The sequence below is a fragment of the Mangifera indica genome, chromosome 7 (assembly GCF_011075055.1).
Source record: "Mangifera indica cultivar Alphonso chromosome 7, CATAS_Mindica_2.1, whole genome shotgun sequence".
In the NCBI taxonomy this organism is placed as follows: Eukaryota; Viridiplantae; Streptophyta; class Magnoliopsida; order Sapindales; family Anacardiaceae; genus Mangifera; species Mangifera indica.
This window is the reverse complement of record NC_058143.1, coordinates 210,595-232,669: the sequence shown is the minus strand read 5'-3', so window position 1 is coordinate 232,669 and position 22,075 is coordinate 210,595. Positions and strand designations below refer to the sequence as shown.

Below are 22,075 nucleotides of genomic sequence, written 5' to 3'. Positions count from 1 at the left end.
TTATATATAAAAAATATGTAAACATAATTGTATTTATTTTGGTATCTCTCACATGAAGAATAGTGCATTGTAGCACACATTAAAGGATTGTTTGCAAGCAATTCAGTGTTTCAATCACAATATTTATCATTAATATTAGCTGCGTAGGAGCCATCCCAATACGTTGAAATTTCAACACTATTAACTTCCCTCTTTCTTCCTTGGCTTTCATCACCTCTAATTCCAAATTCTAGATCATTTTTACACTATAAATTGATTAAAATACACTCCAACAGCTTAATTTGTTCAAAAATATTTTAAAAAAGTACTTTTTAAATTATATAAAATGCCAAAGGACTTATTCCCACCCGACGTTTGATACTTTCCAAACTTATATCTACTAATCTTGTAAAACCCAAAATCTCAGCTATCAAGTGTTAAATTGAACAGTTTCTGTTAATATATGATTTAAATGATTATTCTACCCCTTATCTAGTGAAATAACCAAAATACACTTCCATTTAAATGACTATTTTAAACTTTTTTCCAAAAAAATCAAAATACCCTTTACCATGTAAATAAACCTGGTCCGGGTATAAAAGTCATGGACATGATATTATAAGTCAAATAATATATTGTTAAATAACTTAATAGTAATATTAATGGAGAAAAAAAAGTATAGAATAAAAGTAAATACGGATTTTTCATAGCCTCCAATAACATAACAAACACAATAGAAATACAAATGCATAGAAAATGAACACATTTTAGGAGTCAAAAACAAGTTCAGAAGCCTCAAACGTTGTGGACCGTCGATCCAAGGGGATAAGAGGGATCAATTGACCTCCTTATTTCGAATTTCTTTATGTCTAGTATATAAATAAGGTCATAACTCTTAAAATTTTACATTAACCTTTTTTAAATATTATTACTTCTTCGTTGGTCTCTTTATTTTTTTTTAATTTTAATATACTATTTATTTCCGGCTTGGCTAAAACCAGTCACTCTTTGGCAACAAGAACTACTTGCTTCCCAAAATTCCTGCCAGTGAACAATCCTATCAAAGCTCCAGGTGCATTTTCCAGGCCCTCAACTATGTCTTCCACGTACACAATCTTGCCTTCTCGGATCATGGGCAGCACCTGGTCAAGAAACTGTGAGTATTGGCCGTAATAATCGAAAGCCGCAAACCCTTTAATGCGAATCCTGTTGGGAATAATGTGCATCAGATTATGAACGCCCTCAGGTTGCTTAAGATTGTACTGTGAGATCATGCCGCACACTGCGATGCGTCCATTGACTCTCATGTTTATGAGAACTGCATCCAGCATTTTGCCCCCCACGTTTTCGAAGTAGATATCAATGCCTTCCGGGAAGTACCTGCATCCGGGCAAAGAATGATAGTTTTTAGATTCGGATAACAACACCTGGAGGTACGGCTAGACCTGAACTGAGCAGCTGGATTGGTTTGACTCGAGTTCATTTTAGTCAAACTTGAGTTAAAAGAGTTGTTTTGTTTTATCAAAATAAGCAAAACTCAAGCTAGATAGTGTTCGGCTCACAAGTCGGGCGGATGTCATAAATTCAATTCAATTTTCACTTATAGCTCAATTTGAGTCATATTAAACAATTATCAAAACAACATCATTTTGCACATTATTAGGTAAAATAACGTTGTTTTGCCAATATGCTAGGAACATAAGTCATGAATTTGAGCTGCAAAACTAAGCTATGAAATCAAGCAAAAAACTTTAGTCTAGCTTCAAACTTCGAGCTTAAGAACCAAACTAAACTTGAGACAAAACATGTTTGAACTTAGCTTAGTTTATATCTACCCCTAATTAGAGGTACTAAACTATCATAATTTTTATTTGAATGACCAAACTTATTTTTATAAAAGAAATAGAACTTTCAAACTTTTATATTCTTCTATTCAATGAACTAAACTTTTATTATTTCTCATTGAAGGTACGAAACTAATAAAAGTTTAGTTCGTTGAATAGAAGTTTAATATGATGGCACTAAATACAGAGTTAAATTGTTTCCAAAACAAAACGAAACAAGCTTAAATATGATTGTTGGGTACCTTCAATAAGAAATATTGTAAGTTACATCTATTCTATACAAAAGTTTGAAAGTTTGGTTCTTTAATAGAAAAATTTAAGAGTTTGGTACATTCAATAAAAATATTATAAAGGGATAACTTGGATTAAAATTGAAATTAGAATTGGAAGGAGTACCTTTTCAAAGCTGCATCCAAGTCATGCTCCTCTTTGTAATCGAAAGCTTCATCAAATCCAAACTTGTTCTTCAGGAGTTCAACCTAACCAATTCTTACAAAGCTATCAATTAACTCTGTATTCAGTGCCATCATATTAAACTTACCAATATTTTGCAAACTAGACTGAATCAATTGATTTGACTAGTTTGACCAAGGTTCAATGATTAAAAAGATAAATAGTGTCGTTGAAGAGGTGAACAATATTTTAGACAAGATAAATAATGTCACCAAATAGACAAAAAAGTTAAGTCAGAGCTCCATTTTGAAATCGATTTACACAAGTAGAGTTGTGGATTCAATCCAGTGGCCAGTCTAGTCCAAGTAGAGTGGATTCGATCCGATGGTTTTGATCAAATGAATCAATTTTGGTTGGATGTCCAACTTAACTCAAGATCAACTTGTTTGTCCATTCGATAACACTATTTATTCTCTTGACGACATTGTTTTACTCCTATGGTGGCCTTACTATGATATTGTTCATTGACTCAAATGATTTTAAATATAGCTTCGATCCAACCTTTAAGGTCAGGCTCAACTTTAAATTAAACATGTGCAATTATTCTGCTTAACCTGTATTTGCAAAGCATACAATGTACCGAAAGACCACAAATTTCTTTGGAGCAGTGTATGTGTGCATGTATGTATGTATGTGTATATATATATATATATATATATATATATATATATATATATATATATATATATATATAAAATAAGGCATTGATTCCTTGATTGGGTCTAGGGCCAATTCGGTTGTTGAAACGTTGACCTAAACACATGAAAGAGTTCATAATAAAGGCTACAGCCAATAAATTATAAGTTGACAATAATATTCCACCTGCCATGCATATCAAAGTTTTCAAAGTTACAAAGAATAACGTAGCCAAACTTATGGTTGAAAAATGAATAAAATTAGAAAGCCAACAAGATAAGGTTTCTTTCAGACTATGACTGGGTATGGGGACCAGCTACTGCTTGTATTGATACCACAATTATAGGTAGATTCAACCCTAGTTCGTTTGGGTTTCAATCTAAATGTAGCTTAAATGAGTTGAACTCAAGTTAGAGCTCCAGCTCTTGTTCAGAATTGTTCAGGCTTGAATCCACCGTTAAGGACAAGTCCCCAATGCAAGCGAATTAAAATAGAATAAATTTTAGAAAACAAGAATCACAAAAACTTCACCGATAGAATGAAGTAATTGGTTCACCTTTTCTTTACTTCCAGCACTTCCAACAACATAGCAACCCATCAACTTAGCAAATTGCCCCACAAGCTGACCAACGGCACCTGATGCTGCAGAAATATACACACTTTCTCCTTTCTTAGGAGAGCACACTTCATAGAAACCAGCCCAAGCTGTCGTTCCAGGCATCCCTGTTGCCAAAATCAACTCACAAACTGTTTCAGAAATCGTAAGGCGAATTGATAGCTCCACGTCAAGTACTAAATTGAACAACTTACCAAGAATTCCTGTATAATAACTGAGAGGCACATCAGTGTGATGGATTTTGAAAAGGGCTTCTGGTTTTTTTATGAGGCTATACTCTTCCCATCCCGTTGGCCCCCAAACTAAGTCACCTTTCTTAAATTCTGGGTGGTCTGAAACCACAACTTTAGCCACTCCAAGTCCAGTTACTGGCTGCATCACATCACCCGGAAAAAGTTTATCAAATTCAGCGTTAAAGAATCAGGATAATAACATTTGGATGTATTCAACTATCACCTTTATATTCTATTGAAAAATTGAACTTTCAAAATTTTCTTTTTGAAGGAACCAACTTTTATATTTTTATATTGAATGAATTAAACTTTTAAATCCTATATAAGATAACGAATGTATTTGTTTGGTACCTTTAATAGGAAACATTGAAAGATTGATAATTCTATAGGAAAATTTGAAAGTTTAGTTTCTTTATTAAGAAAATCTGAGGGTTCATCCTTTTTATTGGCAGAATCAAACTTTCAAAATTTTTATAATAAGTGGACCGAATTGGACTATTAGGAGAATTTTTATTGACAGTTTAGTTTTTTTATTAGGAAAATCTGAGGGTTCATCTTTTTTATTGACAGAATCAAACTTTCAAAATTTCTTTAATAAGTGGACCGAATTGGATTATCTTCTATTAAAGGTCAAAACTAATCAATTGTTTAGTATTTTCAATAAGAAATATTAGAAGTGTGGTATCTTTAATAAGAAAATATGAAAATTCAGTTCTTTCAATTGGTAAATTTAAGGGTTCTCTCTCCTATCGAAGGAATTGGACTTTCAAAATTTCCGTATTAAACGGACTAAACTTTCAGACAAAACTATTGAATGGATTAAACTTTCAGCATTTTCTTTTGATGATGCCAAATCAATTATCTTGCTTTCAAAACAAATAATCATAATTGTGTTTATGTGGGACTTTCAATAGAAAATATTAAAAGTTTGATACCTTCAATGCATAAAATTGAAAGTTTAGTTCCTTTATTGAAAAATGTGTTGATTCAATACCTTTAGATGGTGTTATCCTTTTAAGAATTTATCTAAATGGGTTGAGAAAAGAATCTTACAGAGCCAGGAGTTAGGGAAGCGAAATCCCTGTTAGCTTCAACTTTTTCCATCAAAATTCTCATGTACGGATCACAGGACAAGTAAAGATTCTTCACAAGAACGTACTTTGAGCCTTCTGGGACCTTCAAGCTCAACCTACTGCTGGAGATATACATGTCTGATTCACTGGGAAAACCAGTCACATAGTCTCTGAATATCACCTGCTTGTTCTTCACCAGCTCTTCACCTTCACCTGCCATTTGTGACCTCTCCTTTCTCTCTACGAGAATCAAATTCCTGGCCTTCTGAATTTATTAAGTCACTTCTGGTTCTTTCACTTTCAGTGAGAAAAAAATTTTGGAGCAGATATTTTTTTTTTTTATTTAGTGCAACTACTTGCGCTGTACGTACTCTTTTTCGTACAATCAATAACATAGAAGTCCAAGATGAAAGATGTCATAAAACTTGAAAGCGAAGAGATTTCATTTAATATGAAGACAGAAGGTCATCACCGAAGAAGAAAAGTAAACAAAAACCAAGAATTTTATTCTTAATTTTTCTGTTAGTGCAAATTTTCGTCACTGACTGATTCAGATCAGACTAATTTAAACAAGAATGTCACTGACCTAGAGATATCATAAAACTTGAAAGCGAAGAGATTTCATTTAATATGAAGACAGAAGGTCATCGCCGGAGAAGAAAAGTAAACAAAAACCAAGAATTTTATTCTTAATTTTTCTGTTACTGCAAATTTTCGTCACTGACTGATTCAGATCAGACTAATTTAAACAAGAATACGAAACCAAATCGACATAAAAAAAACTATATCCTGCAACTGTCAATAGAAAAAAAGGATCATCATGTTTCAGCATCTCAGAGAAAAAAAAGGGAAAAAATTAAAGGAAAACAGGCAATAATGGCAGGTGGTGCAGAAGTGATTGACAATAAGCAAGTGATATTGAAGCAGCTTATAAATGGAGCTCCGAAAGAATCTGACATGGAGTTGAAAACAAGCTCTATATCTTTGAAAGTGGAAGAAGGATCGAAGGCTCTTGTTGTGAAGAATCTTTACTTGTCTGTTGAACCTTCCTTAAATTTTATTATTTCTTCGTTGATCTCTTTATATTCAAACTTGGTCTCTCAAGTCTTAGTTTTAGGTCACCACAGGGAAATTGAACTCTAGTTGAAGGAACTGACTTAGGGTTAAATTCAATTTGCGTTGTTTGAAAATGAATTCATGCTCAAACTAAACAAGTTGAACATGAGCTAAGGATTAAGTTTGTTTTCTTAAAAAGAGTCCAATTTGAGTTGATTTGAATAATACGGCTTTGAGCTGATCTATAGTTAAATTGTTTTTTCATTGAGTTTGAGTCTTAGTGCGTTAATATCAAACCAACTCTCTTGGATTTGAGTCGATATTGAGTTAAGGATTTATTAGGCTTGGCTTGAATCAAATCCAACCTTAAATTGATTGATCATAGTTTCAAATATTAAAGTGATTAATAAAGAACTAAAGGTTCACTGTCTCTTAATAATATATCATTATTAATACTTAAAAACATACAAAATTTTAACTTTGTTTACTGTATTTTAATTGGATCTTAGAATTCGGCCCTCTGTAAGGCCTTAAAAAAGTGCTTCTCTTTTGATTTTGTAACAAGTCTTACAATCAATAAACCATTGGAGATTGAAGAGAAATATAGTCCACAAGCTGAAACGGGATAAGCATAATCATGCAACTCATCTTCATGCTTGCTGCAGCGACAAGAAGCAACAATGGCTAGTGCAGGCGAAGTGATGAACAACAAGCAAGTGATATTGAAGCACTTTATTCATGGAGCTCCAAAAGAATCAGATATGGTGATGAAGACTGGTTCGATTATGTCTTTGACAGCAGAGGCAGGTTCAAATACTGTTGTTGTGAAGAATCTTTACTTGTCTTGTGATCCTTTTATGGGGAGCCGCATGAAGAAGTTTGAACATCCTGATTTCATTTCTTTCAAACCTGACTCTGTAAGCATTGGTGAAATGTCTTTAAGCTCTCTTATGTTGTTGATTGGATTACACAAAATGTTTTGCTTTGTGATGTTTATGTTATGCAGAAACCTAGGAAATTCGTAATGAAAGCAAACGAAGAACAGAAATAATTTACTTGGAAACCCAACTCAAGAAAACTCATCAGCACTTTGAAGTTTAATTACAAGGAAAATGCATGAGATTGATAGCTTTCTTGACTATCAAGCTTAGAAACTGTAAAACCTTTGCCACTCAATTAAGTCTCTCTTAATTAAAGTCTAACTATGGGAATAGTACAAATTTATACTTGCGACGAAATGGCCATTCCGTTCTATGGAGTAATTGTTTCATTACATGGAACAACTCGTTCGGGATGAAACAACTGTTCCATTAGATGGAGCAACTCGTCTTGCAATACTGCACAAAATTGATATTTTAGGTAGAACACCTTTTCATCACACTGGAATGTTTGTTTTGATACTGGAATTCTTGTTTTCCATCGAAATGTCTGTTCCTGAAATTGGGTCTCCATATTTTATGGTTTCTTATGCAAGCTTTCTGTTGCATTTTTGTTAATGGTGGAAAATGCATGCCGCCACTAGAAGGGGTTGAGTGGCTAGAGTTGTGGATTCAGGGAATCCAGAATTAAAAAAAGGGGACTTGGTTTGGGAAACTGTTAGATGGGAAGAATACAACGTGATTAAGATATTATCTATTTTGAATATATAGCTATCATAATGGTATTTTTAAGTTTTGAAATCAAACATACATTTTGACGACTTAAAAGTGCGTGGACTGTCTAATCAATAGATACCCACACATACCTAATATATCTCTAATATTTTAATAGCATGTATAAATAGTCCACATCGCTTGAGATGGTAAGATAAAGAAAGGAAAAGAATCTTTCATGGTCATCAACTTTGGTTGTTTGATTGTGATGCCAACTCTACGTTTACTTACCGCCTCCTATCATATTCTTTTCAAGTCTTGTTTACAGCTCATGCCTTTAAAAATGAATAGAGAATCATTCTTTGCATCTTAAGGTTATTACTGTAAATTCATTGTCAGACATCTTCTTTGGTTAGGCGTTCCTTTGCTATTATAAAATTTGGATGGCAAGTCACCTTCTTGACATAAAAGCGAGTTCTTTTCTCAATGACTAAAATACCCCTTTGACTTTTTTTCTCGTGTACCTAAGCATGCGTAGATCTGTTTTTGAAACTTGGTTTCTCGAAATATTGATCACTAGGAATTCTGATTACATATATTATAAAATATGATTGCTATGAGACATCCAGGACATGGAAGTGTGATGAGATTTTAATTAATTCGAGTCAAATCCAAATTCTCTTGCATTGATAAGCAAATAGGATTATTATGTGTATACACTTTTGGTATATAAATGATATATGATTCTATGATTCGATATTACATTATTTTTAATTCAAAATTATATAATCATATAATAATATATTTTATTTATTTACAATTTCAAACTGGACTTGAATATGCTGTAAATTATGTATCCTGGATATAAATAATTTACAATATATTGCACAAATTTTCAAAGATGTGGATCATCATCCACGTTCTTTACAAAATTAAAAGAAAAAAATCATTAAATGAGAATAATCCTTGGGTGGGAATAAGTTTTGTGGCCTTTGAAAAATAAGCAATGTTATTTTATCTTTAATTCAAAATTACTTAATTACTTGATAACAGATATCAAATATGTATGTATTTATATACTTAAAATAGATATACATAGTTTTGTTGTTAAAAAAAATTATAAATTGATTTAATGAAGGCATACATACATATACATACACACACACATATATATATGGAAAGAAACCTCTTATAAAAAATGCAATTATCGTTTTCCAAAATGTATAAATTAATTTAATGAATACATACATATATTTGGAAATAAAATTTTAGTAAAATAATATAATATATATTGAAAGAAAGCTTTTCTTAAAAAATAATGTAATTATAGGTTTTTTCTAAAAATTTAAATTCATTTAATGAAAACATATATATTTAGGGAAAGAAAAGTTGTAAAAGAATATAATTACGTTTTTCTAAAAAATTTATAAATTGATTTAATATATTGTTAAATAACTTAATAACAATATTAATGGAGAAAAAAAAGTATAGAATTAAAGTAAATATGGATTTTTCGAATTTAAAATAAATATTTGTGAAAAAAAAGTCAAAGTAATTATGGAAATAAATAAAATATTGTTTAAGGAATAATGATATCTGTTGCATTTATATACAATATATATAAGAAAACTAATATAAAAAGTTGTAAATTTCCTGAAATAAAAATAAATATTTGAAGGGAAACTATCAAGCTAATCAAGAAAATGTATACAAATTTTTATTATTTAGGAAGAATAATGTGTTCGAGAGAATTTATTTAACATGAGATTGATACGAATTACATTATACCATAGTTTGATGTCCATTGTAGATCCGAAGATCTCTACCAGCTGTTTCATTTAATATTTTATTTTATAATTATTTACTACATACATATATGGTTTCATAGCCTCCAATAACATAACAAACACAATAGAAATACAAATGCATAGAAAATGAACACATTTTAGGAGTCTAAAACAAGTTCAGAAGCCTCAAACGTGGTGGACCGTGGATACAGTAATCCTTTTTAAATATTATTATTTCTTCATAGATCTCTTTATATTTTATTTTTATTTTAATATATTCTTTATTTCTGGCTTGGCTAAAACCAGTCACTCATTGGCAACAAGAACTACTTGCTTCCCAAAATTCCTGCCAGTGAACAATCCTATCAAAGCTCCAGGTGCATTTTCCAGGCCCTCAACTATGTCTTCCACGTACACAATCTTGCCTTCTCGGATCATGGGCAGCACCTGGTCAAGAAACTGTGAGTATTGGCCGTAATAATCGAAAGCCGCAAACCCTTTAATGCGAACCCTGTTGGGAATAATGTGCATCAGATTATGGACGCCCTCAGGTTGCTTAAGATTGTACTGTGAGATCATGCCGCACACTGCGATGCGTCCATTGACTCTCATGTTTATGAGAACTGCATCCAGCATTTTGCCCCCCACGTTTTCGAAGTAGATATCAATGCCTTCCGGGAAGTACCTGCATCCGGGCAAAGAATGATAGTTTTTAGATTCGGATAACAACACTTGGAGGTAGGGCTAGACCTGAACTGAGCAGCTGGATTGGTTTGACTCGAATTCATTTTAGCCAAACTTGAGTTAAAAGAGTTGCTTTGTTTTATCAAAATAAGCAAAACTCAAGCTAGATAGCGTTCGGCTCGCAAGTCAGGTGGATGTCATAAATTCGGTTCAATCTTGACTTATAACTCAATTTGAGTCATGTTAAACAATTGTCAAAATAACATTATTTTACATATTATTCGATAAAATAACGTTGTTTTGCCAATATGCTAGGAACTAAAGTCATGAATTTGAACTACAAAACTAAGCCATGAAGTCAAGTCAAAAACTTTAGCCTAGCTTCAAACTTCGAGCTTAGGAACCAAACTGAACTCAAGACAAAATGTGTTCGGTCATAGCTTAGTTTATATCCGCCCCTAATTAGAGATACTAAACTATCAAATTTTTTTTTGAAATGACCAAACTTATTTTTATAAGAGAAATTGAACTTTCAAACTTTTATATTTTTCTATTGAACTAACTAAACTTTTATTATTTTCCATTGAAGGTACAAAACTAATTAAATTGTCTCCAAAACAAAACGAAACAAGCTTAAATATGATTGTTGGGTACCTTCAATAAGAAATATTAAAAGTTACATCTATTCTACACAAAAGTTTGAAAGTTTGGCTCTTTAATAGAAAATTTTCAGAGTTTGGTACATTCAATAAAAATATTATAAAGTGATAACTTGGATTAAAATTGAAATTAGAATTGGAATGAGTACCTTTTCGAAGCTGCATCCACGTCATGCTCCTCCTTGTAATTGAAAGCTTCATCAAATCCAAACTTGTTCTTCAGGAGTTCAACCTAACCAATTCTTACGAAGCCATCAATTAACTCTGTATTCAATGTCATCATATTAAACTTACCAATATTTTGCACTCTAGACTGAATCAATTAATTTGACTGGTTTGACCGAGGTTCAATGATCAATAAGATAAATAGTGTTGTTGAAGGGGTAAACAGTGTTTTAGACAAGATAAATAATGTCACCAGATAGACAAACAAGTTAAGTTGGAGCTCCATTTTGAAATCAATTTATACAAGCAGAGTTGTGGATTCAATCCAGTGGTCAGTCTGGTCCAAGTAGAGTGGATTCGATCCAATGGTTTTGATCAAATGAATCAATTTTGGTTGGATGTACAACTTAACTCAAGATCGACTTGTTTGTCCATTCGATAATACTATTCATTCTATTGACGACATTGTTTTACTTCTATGGTGGTCTTACTATGATATTGTTCATTAACTCAAATGAACTTAAATATAGCTCCGATCCAACCTTTAAGGTCAGGCTCAACTTTAAATTAAACATGTGCAATTATTCTGCTTAACCTGTATTTGCAAAGCAAACAATGTACCGTCAGACCACAAGTTTCTTTGGATCAGTGTGTGTGTGTATGCATGTATATATATATATATATAATAAGGCCTTGATTCCTTGATTGGGTCTAGGGACAATTCGGTTGTTAAAACGTTGACCTAAACACATGAAAGAGTTCATAATTAAGGCTACAGCCAATAAATTATAAGTTGACCATAATATTCCACCTGCCATGCATATCAAAGTTTTCAAAGTTAAAAAGAATAACATAGCCAAACTGATGGTTGAAAAATGAATAAAATTAGAAAGCCAACAAGATAGGTTTCTTTCAGACTATGACTGGGTATGGGGACCAGCTACTGCTTGTATTGATACACCACAATTATGGGTAGATTCAACCCTAGTTGGTTTGGGTTTCAATCCGAATGTAGCTTAAATGAGTTGAACTCGAGTTAGAACTCCAGCTCTTTTTCAGATTTGTTCAGGCTTGAATCCACTGTTAAGGACAAGTCCCCAATGCAAGCGAATTAAAATTGAATAAATTTTACAAAGCAAGAATCACAAAAACTTCACTGATATAATGAAGTAATTGGTTCACCTTTTCTTTACTTCCAGCACTTCCAACAACATAGCAACCCATCAACTTAGCAAATTGCCCCACAAGCTGACCAACGGCACCTGATGCTGCAGAAATATACACACTTTCTCCTTTCTTAGGAGAGCACACTTCATAGAAACCAGCCCAAGCTGTCACTCCAGGCATCCCTGTTGCCAAAATCAACTCACAGACTATTTCAGAAATCGTAAGGCGAATTGATAGCTCGATGTCAAGTACTAAATTGAACAACTTACCAAGAATTCCTGTATAATAACTGAGAGGCACATCAGTGTGATGGATTTTGAAAAGGGCTTCTGGTTTTTTTATGAGGCTGTACTCTTCCCATCCCGTTGGCCCCCAAACTAAGTCACCTTTCTTAAATTCTGGGTGGTCTGAAACCACAACTTTAGCCACTCCAAGTCCAGTTACTGGCTGCATCACATCACCCGGAAAAAGTTTATCAAATTCAGCGTTAAAGAATCAGGATAATAACATTTGGAGATATTCAACTATCACCTTTATATTCTATTGAAAAATTGAACTTTCAAAATTTTTCTTTTGAAGGAACCAAACTTCTATATTTTTATATTGAATGAATTAAACTTTTAAATCCTATAGAAGATACCAAATGTATTTGTTTGGTACCTTTAATAGGAAATGTTGAAAGATTGATAATTCTATAAGAAAATTTGGAAATTTAGTTTCTTTATTAAGAAAATCTGAGGTTTCATCCTTTTTATTGACAGAATCAAACTTTCAAAAAAATTTTAATAAGTGGACCGAATTGGACTATTAGGAAAATTTTTATTGACAGTTTAGTTTCTTTATTAGGAAAATCTAAGGCTTCATCCTTTTTATTGACAGAATCAAACTTCCAAAAAAATTTTAATAAGTGGACTGAATTGGACTATCTTCTATTCAAGGTCAAAACTAATCAATTGTTCAGTATTTTCAATAAGAAATATTAGAAGTGTGATATCTTTTATAAGAAAATATGAAAATTCAATTCTTTTAACAGGAAAATTTAAGGGTTCTCTCTTCTATAGAAGGAATTGGACTTTCAAAATTTCCGTATTAAACGGACTAAACTTTCAGACAAAACTGTTGAATGGATTAAACTTTCGGCATTTTCTTTTGTAATGCCAAATCAATTATCTTGCTTTCAAAACAAATAATCACAATTGTGTTTATGTGGGACTTTCAGTAGAAAATATTGAAAGTTTGATACATTCAACACATAAACTTGAAAGTTTAGTTCCTTTATTGAAAAATGTGTTGATTCAATACCTCTAGATGGTGTTATCCTTTTAAGAATTTATCTAAGTGGGTTGAGAAAAGAATCTCACAGAGCCAGGAGTTAGGGAAGCGAAATCCCTGTTAGCTTCAACTTTTTCCATCAAAATTCTCATGTACGGATCACAGGACAAGTAAAGATTCTTCACAAGAACAGACCTTGAGCCTTCTGGGACCTTCAAGCTCAAGCTACTGCTGGAGATATACATGTCTGATTCACTGGGAAAACCAGTCACATAGTCTCTGAATATCACCTGCTTGTTCTTCACCATCTCTTCACCTTCACCTGCCATTTGCGACCTCTCTTTTCGCTCTACTAGAATCAAATTCCTGGGCCTCTGAATTTATTAAGTCACTTCTGGTTCTTTCACTTTCAGTGATAAAAAATTTTTGGAGAAGATTTTTTTTTTTCTATTTAGTGCAATTACTTGTGCTGTACGGACTATTTTTAGTCCAATCAATAACACAGAAGTACAAGATGAAAGACACCTAGAGACGTCATAAAACTTGAAAGCGAAGAGATTTCATTTAATATGAAGACAGAAGGTCATCACCGAAGCAGAAAAGTAAACAAAAACCAAGAATTTTATTGTTAATTTTTCTGTTACTGCAAATTTTCATCACTGACTGATTCAGATCAGACTAATTTAAACAAGAATGTCATTGACCTAGAGATGTCAAAAAACTTGAAAGCGAAGAGATTTCATTTAATATGAAGACAGAAGGTCATCGCCGGAGAAGAAAAGTAAGCAAAAACCAAGAATTTTATTCTTAATTTTTCTGTTACTGCAAATTTTCGTCGCCGACAGATTCAGATCAGACTAATTTAAACAAGAATGTCATTGACCTAGAGATGTCAAAAAACTTGAAAGCGAAGAGATTTCATTTAATATGAAGACAGAAGGTCATCGCCGGAGAAGAAAAGTAAACAAAAACCAAGAATTTTATTGTTAATTTTTCTGTTACTGCAAATTTTCGTCGCCGACAGATTCAGATCAGACTAATTTAAACAAGAACGTCATTGACCTAGAGATGTCAAAAAACTTGAAAGCGAAGAGATTTCATTTAATATGAAGACAGAAGGTCATCGCCGGAGAAGAAAAGTAAACAAAAACCAAGAATTTTATTCTTAATTTTTCTGTTATTGCAAATTTTCGTCACTGACTGATTCAGATCAGACTAATTTAAACAAGAATACGAAACCAAATCGACATAAAAAAAACTATATCCTGCAACTGTCAATAGGGAAAAAGGATTATCATGTTTCAGCATCTCAGAGAAAAAAAAAGGGAAAAAATTAAAGGAAAACAGGCAATAATGGCAGGTGGTGCAGAAGTGATTGACAATAAGCAAGTGATATTGAAGCAGCTTATAAATGGGGCTCCGAAAGAATCTGACATGGAGTTGAAAACAAGCTCTATATCTTTGAAAGTGGAAGAAGGATCGAAGGCTCTTGTTGTGAAGAATCTTTACTTGTCTGTTGAACCTTCCTTAAATTTTATTATTTCTTCGTTGATCTCTTTATATTCAAACTTGGTCTCTCAAGTCTTAGTTTTAGGTCACCACAGGGAAATTGAACTCTAGTTGAAGGAACTGACTTAGGGTTAAATTCAATTTGCGTTGTTTGAAAATGAATTCATGCTCAAACTAAACAAGTTGAACATGAGCTAAGGATTAAGTTTGTTTTCTTAAAAAGAGTCCAATTTGAGTTGATTTGAATAATACGGCTTTGAGCTGATCTATAGTTAAATTGTTTTTTCATTGAGTTTGAGTCTTAGTGCGTTAATATCAAACCAACTCTCTTGGATTTGAGTCGATATTGAGTTAAGGATTTATTAGGCTTGGCTTGAATCAAATCCAACCTTAAATTGATTGATCATAGTTTCAAATATTAAAGTGATTAATAAAGAACTAAAGGTTCACTGTCTCTTAATAATATATCATTATTAATACTTAAAAACATACAAAATTTTAACTTTGTTTACTGTATTTTAATTGGATCTTAGAATTCGGCCCTCTGTAAGGCCTTAAAAAAGTGTTTCTCTCTTGATTTTGTAACAAGTCTTACAATCAATAAACCATTGGAGATTGAAGAGAAATATAGTCCACAAGCTGAAACGGGATAAGCATAATCATGCAACTCATCTTCATGCTTGCTGCAGCGACAAGAAGCAACAATGGCTTGTGCAGGCGAAGTGATGAACAACAAGCAAGTGATATTGAAGCACTTTATTCATGGAGCTCCAAAAGAATCGCATATGGTGATGAAGACTGGTTCGATTATGTCTTTGACAGCAGAGGCAGGTTCAAATACTGTTGTTGTGAAGAATCTTTATGACAGGACCCATCCCGACCCGCTAATCCTATAACCTCTGAGAATACTGTTATAGGCTTAGAAGGGCGAAATGTATCCTGTATTTCTATTTGAAAAACTTTTCTACACCATATTCTAACATGTAATATATTCTCATCTATAGGCCTCCGGCCTGTATATGAGTACATGTCAAAATACATCCTGATTAAAAACCAAGAAATCATAAAATAAACCTGTAATCAGGCCTCCGGCCTTATCATATACATAACAAAATAATTTACATCTTCATAGTTTATCAAAAAAACAACAAAAAGTCTATATGGATGTGTGCAAATGAGGACACCGACTAAAGATGCTACTCTATGGCATAACCCAACGAAACACTATCCAACACGATCTGGAAGATGTCCTGGAGGGAGGGAAATATTTATAAGGGTGAGCTAAAAGCTTAGTGAGTAGGAAATTTAAATCCTTGAGAATATTAATGCATGTCAAACAATAATAGTATGTCATAAAATCAGTCACACACTATCCTAATTATGCTTAAACCACATGCTTCTCATGTACATTAACTTGAAACGTTCATCACCCAATAACATCACATAAGTTAATTATCACAAGAATAAAATTAACAATACTACCTTTATCTCATAGGAATATATCAATCATTCATGAATTTTCACTTCCAACTCAATAACAATATTATCTTTATCTTATAGGTTTCCTTATATAACAAAATTATAAAATATTGATCCATAGGTATCACACCATTGCTATATAAAGATATACATCAAAATATCATATAAAAAGGAAATCTGTCATACCCAAGAGGTGTCCCCACCTAGGCAGAGCAAGAGGAAAACAACTATCATACCCGATATACTAAAATCTCACACGGGCAGAGTACTCAAATCTATCATACTTGGCATGAAATAAAGCACAAGCAGAGCACTTAAGTCTGTCATACCCAGCATAACATCGCATGGGCAAAACACTTAAATCTGTCATACCAGACATAAATATTGCACAGGCAGAGCATTTATTGCATAATAACTAATAACCAATCTTATCACCATATATATATAATAGAATGACTTGATATTATGAGCTTTTTGGACAATACTCATTGGCAAACGCTCCAACCACCATAAGCAATGTAAATCACACATGAAACTCAACTAAACACTTCCAACTCAACTATAACACAAAACATCCATTTACTCAAGTTCCAGAATTTCACCTGGTCACCAACTGAGTTTTAAACTCACTGTAGTCATTAGTTTCATACATAACATAACTTAATTAAGTATTCTGAATCTACATAATAATATAACTTTTACTCTATAACCACCCATAACCCAAAGCCACAACATACATAAAGAAACTATTTTTTTTATCCTTTTTGAGATATTTCCAACATAATCCATGCTACCATTTTCAAGGATTCACAATAAATACCATAAAATTTCACAAGAGTATAAATATATTTTATACCCAAAAAAACTATAAAGAAAGAAAAATTTAGTCTCACTCACTGATTTGGGTTGTCTCCATGCCAAGGTTGAAATCTCTTGCTAATTCTCCTTCTTCTTCACCTAATCAAACCAATTTGAAACAATATGGTTATAATTTTGGAAATCCCTAAATTGAACAATAATATCAAACCCTAAAATTTTTGAACAAAATGAAATACTCTATTCCCTTTTCCTATAAATTCCTTTTCTCTTCCTTTCCTTTTTTCTTCTCTTTCTTTCTTTTCTTCTTCTTCTTTTCTTTTCTTTCTTCCCTTCTTCCCTTTTCTTTCTCTCTTTTCTCTCGTCTGCGTCTCTGTTTCTTCTCTTCTTGCTGAAGAAGAAAAGGCTACTGACTTTTACTAGTAAATAAAAGCAAAATTTCCACTTAACCCCCATATGTGTGCAAGATTTCTATAGCCCCGTTAAGTTTCACCTATCACCAAGATTTGGGTATTTCACTTTACCTGTCTTGTGATCCTTTTATGGGGAGCCGCATGAAGAAGTTTGAACATCTTGATTTCATTTCTTTCAAACCTGGCTTTGTAAGCATTGGTGAAATGTCTTTAAGCTCTCTTATGTTGTTGATTGGATTACACAAAATGTTTTGCTTTGCGATGTTTATGTTATGCAAAAACCTAGGAAATTCATAATGAAAGCAATCGAAGAACAAAAATAATTTACTTGGAAACCCAACTCAAGAAAACTCATGAGCACTTTGAAGTTTAATTACAACGAAAATGCATGAGATTGATAGCTTTCTTGACTATCAAGCTTAGAAACTGTAAAACCATTGCCACTTAATTAAGTCTCTCTTAATTAAAGTCTAAATATGGGAAGAGTACAAATTTATACTTGCAACGAAATGGCCATTCCGTTCTATGGAGTAATTGTTTCATTACATGGAACAACTCGTTTGGGATGAAACAACTATTCCATTCGATGGAGCAACTCGTCTTGGAATGCTGCACAAAATTGATATTTTAGGTAGAACACCTTTTCATCACACCGGAATGTTTGTTTTGATACAGGAATTCTTGTTTTCCATCGAAATGTCTGTTCCTGAAATTGGGTCTCCTTATTTTATGGTTTCTTATGCAAGCTTTCTGTTGCATTTTTGTTAATGGTGGAAAATGCATGCAGCCATTGGAAGGGGTTGGAGTGGCTAAAGTTGTGGATTCAGGGAATCCAGAATTTAAAAAAGGGGACTTGGCTTGGGGAACTGTTGGATGGGAAACAATACAGCGTGATTAAGAACCCTCAAAGCCTGTTCAAAATCCATCATACTGATATTCCCTTGTCTTAACATACTGGAATTCTTGGTGAGTTCTATTTGCATGCCTTCAAAATAAAATTTATTAGTTGTTTATACGAAAACTTTCATATGTTTAATGTATTGATTTATGAATTCTTAGTAAGTGTATTGTTAAGGTATTGTCTATTTTGAATATATAATTTATCATAATTGTACTTTTAAGTTTTGAAACTAAACATGCATTTTGACAATTTAAATGTGTATGGGCTATTTAATTAACAAATGCTCATACATATTCAGTATATCTCTAATATTTTATCAGTATGTATGAACAATCCACGTCGCTTGAGATGGTAAGATAAAAATGTTTAAATAGTTTTTGAATTCCTAAATCGTTAAGATATATTCTAAAATTCTTGGTGCGTACTCTAAGTTACAGATTTCTTTTGTTTCGTTTTGCGTATAGGAATGCCTGGACTCACTGCTTGGGCTGGATTCTACGGAGTAGCAGCTCCTAAGGAAGGAGAAAATGTATACATTTCAGCAGCAGCAGGTGCAGTTGGTCAGCTTGCAGGGCAGTTTGCAAAATTGATGGGCTGCTATGTTGTTGGAAGTGCTGGAAGTAAAGAAAAGGTCAGCTAATTCTTCCTGGAATACCTCATTTTTTGTTATACTTTTACCATTGTTTTCTGATAAATTTCTTGCAGTTTAACCGAAATAACCTTAGCATGACAGTGAGCTAGACTATCAGACCAAATGTCACATTAACAAATAATCTTGCGACACTTGTTCAGTGTAACTAATTCTTGTTACGATCTATCAGAATTGGCAACTTCATTTCATTTTTTTTTTCACTTTCCTCCTACAAAAACTTAGGTTGACATCTTGAAAAGCAAGCTTGGATTTGATGATGCTTTCAACTACGAGGAGGAGCATGACTTGGACAGAGCTTTGAAAAGGCAAGTTTCACGAACAGAAGAGATGGAAGCGGAAGCCATTGTTCCCTTAAATTGAAAAACAAATGTAATAAGAGGCCTGGAAACTCATCAGAAACTTCAATTTTTTTTCCAGGTGCTTTTCTGAATGAAGGCATTGACATTACTTTGACAGCGTAGGAAGAAAATTACTGGATGTGGTGCTTCTAAACGTGAAGACTTAAAGGTCGAATTGCAGTGTGTGGAATGATCTCACAGTACTATCAAAGCCAGCCTGAAGGTGTACACAATTTGTTGCATACTATTAGAAATCGGATTCGCATTGAAAGACTCGTAGTCTTCAATTCCTTGCCTCAATATTCAAAGTTCCTGGAAGTTGTTTTGGATTTGATCCGAGAAGGAAAGATTGTTTACTTTGAAGAAATTGTTGAAGGCCTGGAAAATGCTCCAGGTGCTCTTCTAATAATAATTGTGTGTGTGTGTGTGTGTGTGTGTGTGTGTGTGTATATATATATGTGAACAAATAATGGTTCTAAAACATAATTTAATTTAAATAGATTTTGGACAACAGTGATTATCGTTGGAAAGGGTTAGCATTTTGTTTAAAGGCACTATGTTGATGCATATAAGTCCCCCGCTTAGTAGGGGAGTAGACAGGTGCATATAGCCTCGAACCCATGAGTGTATGTAACTATCTTCTCCCTACTTGTTATCATCTAACGAATAGGGTGTAATTCATTAGACGATATCTCTACCCATTGTCTGGGTTTATCTCATGAAGAGCACCTAGGAATAAGAATTCTAGAGTTGCTTTTAGAATATATAAACATACTATTTTTTTGTTTAAGTGTGACAACAATTTCATAGTAAATATATTCATTGTAATGAGAGGATGATAAAATATTGAATTATATTAATACGGCTAGACATAACCTGGTTTTAGGTGCACCAAGATAAATAGCACTTGTTTTCTATCTTTTCTATGTGACTATTTTGTTTATTGATCTCATACACAATCTCTAATCCGTTTTCTATCAATAGAAATGAATCTTATACAAACTGGATGCCACAAAGTTTTTGCTAATGAACTTCATGTCTGGTACTTTTCTTTCTCATGTCATAATCGACCGCAGGATCATCACTCCCATTGTTATCTTCTTCCCACTCTCAGAGTGCATCCAAGAAACACAATATGATATGAAAACAGTCATATCGGAAACTGTAATAAAAGCATAACCAATTATGATCCACCTTCTGTATGAAGCTTTCAGATTCTGTTGAAAATAACAGCTGGTGGAATGATCTTGTTCTGACTTGCTACGACACTTAGAACACCTATTCACGTCACTGGGACACCACTACAACTCTCGATTCTTCATCTGGAATGTCTATTCCTTAATTCGCTTCATCATATCTAGCAACATTGAACTTGCTGATATGCTGAAGCTGGCTTTGTTGCCCCAGAATTTGACCTGCAAAACGCTTGTTGTTTACTGCAAGCTCTTTCAGAAAAGTGCACTGAGTTAATGTTGATGGGATTCGACCGGAGAATATGTTGCTGGAGAGGTCAAGTGTTGAGAGGCATGTCAAATTTGGCCAGATGTCATCTGGGACTTGAAATGTCCAAACTTTACCATGCATATGAATTTCTGAAAGTGTCCCTTGAGCCCCATACCTGTCAGAATAATACTAAATAACCTGAAATCATCTTTGCCCCCTGCAATTAACCCGACCATATTTACAGAAAGAACCTGGTGTCCATGAAGATAAGCCACTGTAAGGATCTTCCAAGGAACGAAGGCAGTCACCACCCGCGCCACTCTTTGCTAGCCCCGGGCGAACACTGCAATGCCGGCGTCACCACCCACGCCGCACGATTGCAACTGGGAGACATGGTGATGGCTCTGATACCAAATGATACGAACCTTAGGAGAACCACACCTCAAAAGCTAGCTATTGAGATGGGAGAGCCCAAGGTCATATAAACCCCACACTAGTTGCCCATACTTTCCAATGTGGGATCCAAGTCTCATACCTTGCATTTGGGATCCTAACAGCCCTTAACCTTCTTTATACTTTCTCCAAGTCACTAGCCGTTTGGTGTTAGCGAACTTAAATGTGATACCCCTAGGCGAATCCCACATCGACAAAGCACGGGAGAGATGCTGGGTCTGTGTGTGCTCTGTCTTTGGATCCCACATTGGTTAGTGGTGGGAGAATTGAATTGGTTAAATAGCCTGTGAGCTCCTTAACTGTTAAGACGCGTTTTGGGTTGCAAAGCCCATTAGCAAACCCATGATGGACTGTGTGTCCAAAGTGGACAATATCTTAACAGTGGGCCGGGTTATTGGACCTGGGGTGTTACAAATGGTATCAGAGCAACTCCGCGTGTCCTCTTGAACGATGGTGGGGCAAACCTCAGCGAGGAGTCTGAGTCTCGTAAGAGGGGGTGTATGTGATACCCTTAGGCGAATCCCACATCGACAAAGCACGGGAGAGATGCTGGGTCTGTGTGTGCTCTGTCTATGGATCCCACATTGGTTAGTAGTGGGAGAATTGGATTGGTTAAATAGCATGTGAGCTCCTTAAATTGTTAAGACGCGTTTTGGGTTGCAAAGCCCAGAAGCAAACCCATGATGGACTGTGTGTCCAAAGTGGACAATATCTTAACAGTGGGCCGGGCTATTGGACCTGGGGTGTTACAAATGGTATCAGAGCAACTCCGCGTGTCCTCTTGAACGATGGTGGGGCAAACCTCAGCGAGGACGTTGAGTCCCGTAAGGGGGGGTGTATGTGATACGCTTAGGC

At 33.9% G+C, this 22,075-nt stretch overlaps 2 protein-coding genes and 1 pseudogene across 2 annotated transcripts; 1 reads left to right on the top strand and 2 right to left on the bottom strand.

Annotated features, from left to right (window-relative positions):
* Positions 1-946: 946 nt before the first annotated feature.
* On the bottom strand, positions 947-5,064 carry LOC123221686 (2-alkenal reductase (NADP(+)-dependent)-like). Its single transcript, XM_044644582.1, has 5 exons — positions 4,815-5,064; positions 3,723-3,900; positions 3,469-3,635; positions 2,220-2,302; positions 947-1,359 (listed from the first exon to the last, which is right to left on the bottom strand). The coding sequence occupies exons 1-5, from the start codon at positions 5,052-5,054 to the stop codon at positions 981-983; spliced, it is 1,047 nt and encodes a 348-aa protein (XP_044500517.1). The 5' UTR covers positions 5,055-5,064; the 3' UTR covers positions 947-980.
* A 1,505-nt stretch (positions 5,065-6,569) lies between these two features.
* On the top strand, positions 6,570-20,794 carry LOC123220779 (annotated as a pseudogene).
* LOC123221698 (2-alkenal reductase (NADP(+)-dependent)-like) lies at positions 9,360-13,552 on the bottom strand. Its single transcript, XM_044644599.1, has 5 exons — positions 13,306-13,552; positions 12,214-12,391; positions 11,960-12,126; positions 10,762-10,844; positions 9,360-9,954 (listed from the first exon to the last, which is right to left on the bottom strand). The coding sequence occupies exons 1-5, from the start codon at positions 13,543-13,545 to the stop codon at positions 9,576-9,578; spliced, it is 1,047 nt and encodes a 348-aa protein (XP_044500534.1). The 5' UTR covers positions 13,546-13,552; the 3' UTR covers positions 9,360-9,575.
* Positions 20,795-22,075: the final 1,281 nt, after the last annotated feature.

Coding starts and splice junctions, on each gene's coding strand:
- LOC123221686 (XM_044644582.1), bottom strand. CDS start 5,054: ATGGCAGGTGAAGGTGAAGAGCTGGTGAAGAACAAGCAGGTGATATTC. Junction 2,303..3,468: donor GTGCTGGAAGTAAAGAAAAG/GTGAACCAATTA, acceptor AGAATTGGTTAG/GTTGAACTCCTGAAGAACAA. Junction 1,360..2,219: donor TTGGATGCAGCTTTGAAAAG/GTACTCCTTCCA, acceptor GCCCGGATGCAG/GTACTTCCCGGAAGGCATTG.
- LOC123221698 (XM_044644599.1), bottom strand. CDS start 13,545: ATGGCAGGTGAAGGTGAAGAGATGGTGAAGAACAAGCAGGTGATATTC. Junction 12,127..12,213: donor TTATTATACAGGAATTCTTG/GTAAGTTGTTCA, acceptor TTTTGGCAACAG/GGATGCCTGGAGTGACAGCT. Junction 9,955..10,761: donor GTGGATGCAGCTTCGAAAAG/GTACTCATTCCA, acceptor GCCCGGATGCAG/GTACTTCCCGGAAGGCATTG.